This window comes from Polyodon spathula, chromosome 4 (assembly GCF_017654505.1).
Source record: "Polyodon spathula isolate WHYD16114869_AA chromosome 4, ASM1765450v1, whole genome shotgun sequence".
NCBI lineage: Eukaryota > Metazoa > Chordata > Actinopteri > Acipenseriformes > Polyodontidae > Polyodon > Polyodon spathula.
In genome coordinates this window covers 30,269,300-30,279,181 of record NC_054537.1, presented here as the reverse complement: position 1 = coordinate 30,279,181, position 9,882 = coordinate 30,269,300, and the positions used below count along the sequence as shown (strand labels likewise).

General features: G+C 37.6%; 1 protein-coding gene across 2 annotated transcripts; it reads right to left on the bottom strand.

Moving 5' to 3' along the window:
• Positions 1 to 382: 382 nt before the first annotated feature.
• Positions 383 to 8,552, bottom strand: ttc19 (tetratricopeptide repeat domain 19). 2 transcript variants are annotated; one of them, XM_041247600.1, is made up of 10 exons: positions 8,270 to 8,552; positions 7,582 to 7,673; positions 7,326 to 7,436; positions 6,745 to 6,783; positions 6,577 to 6,633; positions 5,109 to 5,170; positions 2,471 to 2,565; positions 2,040 to 2,194; positions 1,490 to 1,652; positions 383 to 1,121 (listed from the first exon to the last, which is right to left on the bottom strand). In XM_041247600.1, the coding sequence occupies exons 1-10, from the start codon at positions 8,484 to 8,486 to the stop codon at positions 988 to 990; spliced, it is 1,125 nt and encodes a 374-aa protein (XP_041103534.1). In that variant the 5' UTR covers positions 8,487 to 8,552; the 3' UTR covers positions 383 to 987. The 2 variants fall into 2 exon arrangements, with proteins under 2 accessions (XP_041103534.1, XP_041103535.1); XM_041247601.1 differs by having other exon boundaries at positions 8,306 to 8,552.
• Positions 8,553 to 9,882: the final 1,330 nt, after the last annotated feature.

The window sequence follows — 9,882 nt, the reverse complement described above, 5'->3', positions numbered from 1 at the left end:
GAGAAATCTCTATTTCAGGGCTTGGATGGTTATTTCAGTGGGGGAGTGGGTCAGAATCAATGGCTCAAAAGCTGTAAACCAAGATTAATGCTTAATTTTCAAAGTACATAGACTAATGTTTGTATTTGTTTAAAGGAGTAGTATATAATACTGTGTCCATTTTTTTTAAGTGTTTTTTGTTTAAACGATAGTGTGTGGTAGTGAAAAGAACACACTGGAACTATAGAAATAAAAAGGCTGCATTTTTCAGTTCCATCAACTCTTTCTGCAGTCAGCTGTGAAGAGATGCCCATTAGAAATGCCAGCTGGTAGCAAAATGGTCAAAGCAAGAGCGATTTATTTTAATAAATATTTAACCTTTGAGAATTCAAACTAAACTGTCTTGTTTTCATGTGTGTTTACAGATATTAGTGATCCCTTACATTTTGATGATACATACTATCATTTCAAGTGCTTCTTACTGTAAATTATTCCAATATTTTAATATTTGTATAAAAAACCTGGACTGATCAGTTTAACCACCACTTTTACTTCACTAGCTGAAATGACATAAAAAAAATTCAATACAACTTGCTGTAGTTTTTATTATTTATTTTTTTAACAAAAAAGGTTACCTGTTTTAATTCCCTTTATCTGGATTTCATTATTACACTATACACTATTTTTTTAAATGATGTTGCCTTACAGTAAATGTGTCCATTCATGCAGGATGTAAATCTACTGCAGGTTGCCCGTAGTTGGGTATAGAGGTGCAGGAAAAATAACAATTCAAAACATCTGGTCCCAGATATTGTTGTTAGATCAATTAAACAGACCACAGAAAATGTAAATATAATGCAAGCACCCTGTTAACTCATGTTCCATATGAAACTTGGTAAGCCTTATCCACCCCTACCCCTATGAGGACCAATGCCTGGCGGACCCAGTCCGTAACGTACCCTCCCTGTGTGTGTCCCGGACACTCTGGTCTCTGCCTCTCCCTGTGCCTCATGATGCCCTGCTTGTCGTCTTGCTCAGCTCCTGCAGGCCCTTCTTGATCTGCTCCACCACCTCCCCATCTCCTTTTGACTCGGCCAGCTTCAGGGCCTCCTTGTACAGGCGTCCAGCCTCGTCCAGGTGCCCTGAGTAGAAACAAGAGAGTGGCTTGCTGTGTACAATTGTGCCAGAGACACTGAAGAAGGCATTGTTCCAAACATCTGTCTGCGACTTCAATTCTTACAGTTTTACCTGCAAATATGTGTGAGAAACATCCCTCAAAATATATAGATCTGAATTAAATCAAAATGATGGGTCATCAAAATACAGTGTTTGTACACAGACCTTAGTCTCGTTATCATACAACACCATCATCACCGTTACGAACGTGAGAAGAATCGCACTTAAATTTCTAACCTTTTATTTTTTAGTAATAGTTCATAGTGCCGTTGCTCTAATACTGAAGTTTATTGTATGACCTGCGACAGTCTGTAACCAGGACCTATGGGGGTACCTTGGTGCATTAGAATCCCTGCAAAGTTGCAGAGAATTGTATGCTGGTCCGGGTGGTCAGTCTCCCTTGCCAGTTCCAGAGCCCTCTTCACATGGCCGTACGCGTTGTCATAGTGACCCTGCATGTCCAGCACTGTTGCCATGTCATTCATGAGCACAATGGTCTGCACAAAAATACACAGGTTTGGGTACACAAAACTAAACAGCAGGCTTTTATAAACACTCCTACTCTGCACTAGAGGAAACAAGATATTCTAGTTTTATACTATAACCCTGCCCTAAAGAATATAAAAGTCCTATAACTTTTTTTTTTTTTTTTTAATAGCTGTAGACAAGCATTTAGTAGCTCATGTTAAGTACAAAAAACAAATGTCTCAACAAAAAAGTTGTATATTATTGTATAAATAAAATACAATACAAACTAACATTTTAGGCATCTCAGAGCGCTTTGTTAAAAATAACAGGTCTACAGTTGTTTATGATAAAATGTTACCTGTGTATTGGGGAAAAAAAGTAAATGTATGGAGGTATTACCAAGAGCAAGCCTGTACCTGGGGGTGGCTATCCCCCTGCACCTCTCTGGAGATCTGCAGCGCTCTCTGATAGGAGGAGAGAGCCTGATCCAGCTGCCGGTTGGTCAGGAGATACCGAGCGTACGAGTCCAGACACAAGCCCAGCAGGAGCTGTGTGTTCGCCCTCTCCTCTGCTGTGGGGCCGATAAAAAGGGAAAAAGAATTGAGCATTCAAAATGATAAAACAAGAAGATACTAACATTCATCCCCCACCACTGCTGTAGGAACACAATTAGAGCTAGCACCACAAAAAGGAAATCACCATGCCTTGCATCTACTGTATGTACAGAAAATGTGAGTTTGACAAACAGACGGACTGATGCCAGAATATAACTTATATATATATATTAACTATAGCTTTTGCTAAAGAAAACTTTAGCAAGTTTCCGCACAACTAGGTGAGCCCTTACCTGACATAGCCTCCTCAGGAAGGTCCTTCTGTTTCTGTATCTTTTCTTCTAGCGTTTCAGTGCAGAACTGAAACCCGTGGATAGCGAGCTGGTGTCTGCATGTGGAAGAGAGACATGAAGGAAAACACTCACGGTCTTCCTGAAATGCAATACTATTAATACATTGAAATGATCTATCTATATATCTATATACACATTTTATATTGATAGATTATCATCTGATCTATTAAATCGATTAATAACAACTGTTTGCCAGCGAGATGAAATTGTATTAAAAGACAATTACAAGTACCAGTAATACAAAGTATTAATGCTATTGCTGTCGGCCGATGGGTGAAAGAAAACCACTTCCAGAGAGATGTTTATGAAACCAATCCAGGTCATGTTTATACAGCAACTTGATTGCATTTTCCGATTTATACAAGCTCTGCGGCACATAACATCACTCTCTCAAAACTTCAGAAGCTCAATTATAAAATCATAAACCAACTATAACACAAACTGTGTTTTAATGATTGCATTTTTTATTTAGCTTTTAGATTATATGTAACTTAGATCATTTACTGCAACTGATTCAGTAAATGTTTAATATACATATATTTTAGGGCTGTAAAATGGTTAAAAAAAATTAATCTTAGTTAATCTTGGTTTTAATCGACTACTACATCCATCTAATTTAAAATTTGTTTTATTACTTATTATTATTATTATTATTATTATTATTATGTAAATAAAACTGTTTAAAATGTATTTATTTAACCAGGAAATGTACCCACTAAGACCATCACCAAAATGTAATCAGGGCAATAATTTAAAATTGAGAGGAATGGTAGTTCCTTGCGCCAAGTTATCAGGAAGAACTGCCAGAGACTCTCTATAAAACAAGGACAGTTTATGTGTTTTCAGGGTATTGGCGCAGCAAAAGTAATCAGCCAAAAGCACCATTTCACTTTGAATTTATAGTTCCCAACACTCTTGGGTGAAATGTAGAAAAAAAAATTCAGTACCTTAAGAGAAATAAGTAGCCAAAGTAAAGTAAAACTGTCCTCCTTTGCAATTTTTTGCAGACCCCAGGCACTTTAATGTATTAAAGTGTATTACAGGACACTTGAGTTTAATGACAATTAACTTGTTTTGTCAACATGGAAATATACTGGGGAGCACACTTATTGTGATGTCCATATCATTTATATTAAATGATCTATTTCTGTTTTAAAATAGAACATTTGCCTGCAAAAAATATATATTTTTTTTATAACACAAAAATATTTCTATTTTATTCGCAGTCTGGAGCTCTGCATTATAACTTCTTATTTCTCTGGTACAAACAGACTGATATACGATGGTGCGTATGATAGAGCATTGTGTTATGAGGAATCATATCGTCATAAAGAACTGTCGGCACATACCAGTGGCAAGCCTGTTGCATACCAGTAAACGCGTACCACAGGTTGAAAATCATTGGTCTAGCCGGTCAAGTTGAGTGGCTCAGAAACAACAAGTCACGTGGAAAACAGACGTTCGATTTTGGCAAAAAGGGATTCGAAGGGGAATCAAATGCTGAAAATCGATTTGGTTAACATCGAGAACCAGGTAACCCAGATACCAGAGTACCCTATGTCATTCCCAATCAATTAATTCACTATGTAACACAATTTTTGTTCCTGGGTAGTAAGTGTTATTTCCTAATTGCTTATGCCTCAAAAGTATAGAAAATGGCTATTATTCCCCACAAACTTTGCTTTTGTGACCAGGACAGTGATATTTCAAAATATCACTATTTCCAATGGGAAAACGGGCAAATGTGTGTCTTTTTGTTCACATAAAGTCAGTAAAAAACAACATATGAATCCAAATTAACATGTATTTATACTAAAGTAATACTAAAATGACTACAAAAGATTTAGAAGTGAGTAGTTTTTCGAGATTTATGATTATACTGTAAATACCCTGTAAGTAAATATACTGTAAGTAACCCAGGAACAAAAAAAAAAAAAAAAATTGTTACACAGTGCATATATATCTTTTTTGCATGTTTAACAACTGATTAATTGTGTTTTTGACCGAGTATAATAAAGTAACACTAACTATATACACTGTAGTTAAATCACTAAGCCAGATAGTTTTTCAGATTATATGATAAAGTAGGGTTAGGGTTAATATAGTAGTACTGCCGTGAAAGGAAAGCACAGATGAGCAAATGTTGGAAGTTGCAGTCTTTTTGTATTCATTCTGAGATATTGTAAAATATTGGGCATAGCTTACAGTAAGTACCTTCTGCCATTTTAAGATTTTTTCTGCACTCAGGTAGACAAGATTAATCAATCAATTATTTTTTAATTGAAAAAAGCCCACATATGTGATTAATGATATGAAACTGGTTCTCCAAAACTAAACCAACTGCCATCCCGACTAAATTAGTGTATTTAATTCTCTATCGCAAGCAATACTGAGCAATCACCATATTGGATGCTGGCAGTATGGGAATTAGGTCAGTCGATGACGCAGCCCGAAACAAGAATAAAAAAAACAGGAAGCAGAATTATCAGCTTTTGAATCTGCTTTTCCCCACCTGATAAAACAACTTGCACAATGGTGAGAATACATTGCGATAAATAGAACCATAAAACATACTCACTGGTTCTGAGCAGCATATATGCTGGCCAATTTGAGAGACATCTCAATCACGGCATTGTCATCCTGTTTGAGACAGAGACAAACTAAGTACCCTGGAGGGCTACATACTGTACACAAACGCGTGTTTGACCTTACTGACTGCTGGTCATAAACAATATGAATCAAAAAAATACCTCAGCAGAGCTAGACTGCTGAGTAAAAGCGTCAAAGGTAAAACTTTGATGCTGTACTGTTACAAGTGTGGATCCTTGTGAATAACTATCCAGAACAACACTCACATTACATCAGATGTGTGTTTACATAGCCTGCTGCTACCTTTTGGTGGCGTCAGAGTCCTTTACAAGCCATACACTTTAAAAACTACCGCATCAATAACATGCAATATTCAATTTTAGCATGATAATATACTACTGGCTATGCTATACTTGATACTTTTCTCTGTTACTACTTTTAGTGCATTGGTACTTGATTCTTTTGTTAATCAGAACAGATGTGCATCTCACAGCGCTCCATCCTGTGAAAGTATTTATTTTTTATTTTTTTATTTTTTTAATTTAGTAGTCGACAATTGATTTTACCCCATTTCTCTCCCAATTTTGAAATATCCAATTGTATTTTAGGCTCAGCTCACCGCTACCATACCTGCGTTGACTCGGGAGCAGCGAAGACAAACACACGCTGTCCTCCAAAACGTGTGCCGTCAGCCGACCGCTTCTTTTCACTCTGCAGGCCCACCATGCAGCCAAACCAGAGCTACAGTTTCAGAGGACAACGCAGCTCTGGGCAGCTTACAGACAAGCCAGCAGGCACTCTGCCAGTCTACAGCGGTCGCTGATGCACAGCGAGCCGAGGATACCCTGTCCAACCTAAGCCCAACCAGCGCTCGGCCAATTGTGCACCGCCCACTGGGAGCTTCCGTCCATAGTCAGCAGTGGAATAGCCTCAGAAAGGTCAGAAACACCTGACATATGGGCACTACCACTTTTTCAGGTGAAACAGTTCATCTGTATATTGCGACACCCACTCTTTCAGGTGTGCAGTAGGACTGAATTAATACAGAAGTAAACTTGCCACAGATATTCAATAACCCCTTTAACCACAATCCAGCAAATATTGCTTCTGAAAAGACTTTGATTGTGGGGAAGCATATTAGCATTGCACTGTGCATTGAAGCCCATAGGTGAATCACTGTGTACTGCAGCCTGTGCAATACTAATATACTTCCCCACGTCACTCTCTCACAATAAATCTTGAGGAGTCTTTTCAGAAGCAATACTTGCTGGACTAGTTAGTAAGCAAGAAAAAATGATGACCTAAGCAAAAAAAACACAAAAACAATACAGAATGATGCAGAACCCACACAATGGTTTATTAAACAGTTAACTAATTAGCATACATGCATGGGTCTCAGTCCTCATTTCACCTCTTCACTTGTTTATCCTGTGTGCAATGGTGTTTTGCATACTAACCTCTTTTGCGCCATGTGCTAGAAGAAAACTCATGGATGCTTTAAACAGTTTCTCAGCCTAGAAAAATAAATCAAAATGAAAACAAATAAAAGCTGTACTGCTGAGTGAGGTTTCAATGAAACTGTACAGAAAGCATTTCATAGCTTACTAATGCGATGCTCTACTCACATTGGAAAGCTGCCCTCGAAGGAAAGCTACGTTGGCCATCTATACAGAAAAAACAAATAGAAATGTAAGCCATGTCATAGGCTTTAGGGCCAGAACGTAAACCTGCGCTCCCTAGGTTGTATGACTCCCTGTAGTAAAAGCATACCAAGGTGTAATAAAACACTGAAGCAGTTAGTGTAATAAAGCACAGTGAAAGCACTGTAAAGCCCAGAGGTATGGTAAAGCATCTTAATAAACATGGCAAACCATGGTAAATGCATAGCCAAAGGAAGACTACTTTGGTAAGGGTCTCCTGTACACAATAATTTTACCCTTTGTGTGTGTCTTTGCTTAATGGTTCTTAAGAAATCATGTGATATTGTGACATTTGAATTCTGCTGGCTCAGACAACTTTGATCTATAGCCAGGATGCCAAAACTATTTCATTGAACTATATGTTCTTTAAAACCTTAGTTACTACAACACTACCTAAAACTAGTAATAATACAAGAGCCACATAAGTATTATGACAAAACGGTTTTGTTGAGACTTTTGTTTACTGCTTCACATTTAAGACATTATTTTCCTGTAAGGGGCTTTACCATGTCGTAGGTGTATATGATAGCCTGTGTGTTGTGGGACTGGTGGGCCAGTCGGATGGCCTGGTGCAGAATCTGGTCTGCTGCCACCAGCTCCCCCCTCATGACACTCAGCTGAAATCACAAAACACACACACAGGCATCGAGAATCAGAGTGGTTTATGTGATGTTCACAGTAGTCGGTTAGGTAGCATTGGATCCGCAAACTCATGCAAGCTTCCGTCACAAGGATGCTTTATATTACCACTATAATGCGTACCTTTGCTCTCTTAAGAAGCAGAATAATGTCATCTTCTTTATCCTTCTTCTCCTCTTCCTCCAGCTCTGCGGATTTAGTGAAAAATGAAAAAGCTGGAAAGAAAACGGAAAACGTTATCTCCTTTGCCTCCTCGTCTGATATTTATTCCAGGGGCTCAGCTGCTTGTCATATTCCGGAGTTTCTAAACGCTTTCCACAGCGATCCCTGCCGGCATAAACGGGTCACATTTTAAACTTCCTGCGTCACTGGCTAGAATAAACTCCACTAAACTATAGTCGTTGCATTATTCTCTGTACAGTTTACAAGTAATACTTAGCGTTTCACAAATACATATAGTATTAATATTGTAACATGTTACCAAAGTTTATAAATACCTTCGTTTACAAAAATGTCTAACAACCTGCTGGAAATTTGTAAAGCAATGACAGATTTGTATTTTGAAGATTTTTTATATTTATTTATTTATTTATTTATTTTTTTAACAGATACAGGCAATTGTTATCTGAGTTTTGTGTTTTTAACTGGTTAGACTTTTTTTGGTTTTAAAGCTGAACGGTACTGTACACTAAAATACAATCATATTGTTCCATATTATTAAAAAACACATTAGTAAATAGTAAAGAATGTAGTACGTTATCATAATCAGAGGAGCTGAAACTCCATGTAACCAGAAATTATCAGAATGTACCCAAAAAACCGAGCAATTTCAAACCAAGACTGTCACCGAGTCCAGATGACCTTGCGTGCTGGGTCCAAGGCTGTGGTGTTAAGACCGTAGCCTTCTGACAGACTCCTCGGCGCCTCTGGGAGCTCGACAGGTTTCGGAGATACTGGGTTCTGCAAAATCCAGACCCAGCCTGCCGACCGACATTGGTCAGCAGGCGAGTCAAACACCAAAATAACATACCGCTGTCCTACAACCAAAATGTATCTTTGATTAAACAGTCCGCAGCAGGAAATGAGTAGCCACGTGACGAGCCAGGAAGCGATGAACCTGTTACTGCTGCACCACTGTCATGTGACAAGTATACAGCTCAGAGCGGTTTTACAAATCCTCACAACGTACTCTGTCCAGCAGCACTAAAACATCTGCTTTTTTCAAGTCTTTAATCCAGTAAATTATTCCCATCAGTCAGATAAATGATATGTGTAAACACTCAATAACACATTTTGTTATGATACAGAAATATAACCACCTGAAATGCATTGGTTTCATATTTTGCAAAAATAGGCACCAAATCCAATACTGAGAGCTTTGGATGTAGTCAAGTAATTATTAATTTAAATAATATATAAAATACATATGTGTATATGAAGTGTTAAAAATGCTATGTACATCAAGTGGACGTATTTAAGTCAGTATTAAAAGTGTAATTGAAGCCCCAAGTTATGCTGTCAATAAAAAAAAGATGTACATTGTTTCTACAGTAACCAACATATACTAGCAATACTACAGTAACAATGCCATGAGTTTAGTTGTGGTCTACAAACCCATGGGCTAAACCTCTAGCCACAGCATAGCTGATGTTAAGCACCCAGGAAACTGCACTCTAGTAGTACTAAGCACTGCTTATATCTTCTAAAATAACTTAAAATGTGTTTCTTTAAATCTAGAACTTATTTCTGTTTTATGAAGTGACTATCCTCACATCTAACTTTACAATAGTTGAACATGTTCAAACCACATTTAACAGCAGGCAGTCACTTTCTGTGCTATTTAAAGGGAACTCCCCTTCACACATTTACTTTATTCTTCCACCAGTTAATAGAATCACAGGTTATCTTCCTGACCTTTTACTTCCCTTGATTGTAATACTGTATCAAATCCTCCAGCAGATCTCGAACTTCCCCATACAGCTGCAGCCATTTGAATGAACGCTGCTCAGTGGACAAGTGTCTTTTGCCGAATAATGAAGACACTTTAGAAATCTTACCTGTCTTTCGTTGCTAGAAGCACAAAGATTAAACCTTGTTTAAAACCCTTTGTGTGACATTATAATAGAGTATGTTGTGTACATGATGCAAGCGTTATCTCAATTTGTGCATTTTGGAAAACTGCTCTTCAATCAAGCTCTGTGTCTGCTGATGAATGAGGTGTGATTTTGAACATTGAGATTTGCTCAGTCATTCTATTATGTTTTTACAATTAAATAAATGCAAGTATTAACAGTCCCTGTTAATATCATACTATTAACATAACGCCGCCTCTATCAACTTTCTTAGTAGAAAATCTGGATTAGGTTTATTAAATACATACAGTATATAGTCCCAATAATAGGATTTACAAGATAATCTAATTGA

Excerpts from the sequence above, each read along its gene's own strand:
- ttc19 (XM_041247600.1), bottom strand. The coding sequence starts at position 8,486 with ATGTTATTTTGGTGTTTGACTCGCCTGCTGACCAATGTCGGTCGGCAG. Across the intron at positions 7,674-8,269 it reads GAAATTGCTCGGTTTTTTGG|CTTTTTCATTTTTCACTAAA; the intron begins GTACATTCTGAT and ends TTTTCTTTCCAG. Across the intron at positions 2,195-2,470 it reads TCCTGAGGAGGCTATGTCAG|CAGAGGAGAGGGCGAACACA; the intron begins GTAAGGGCTCAC and ends TCGGCCCCACAG.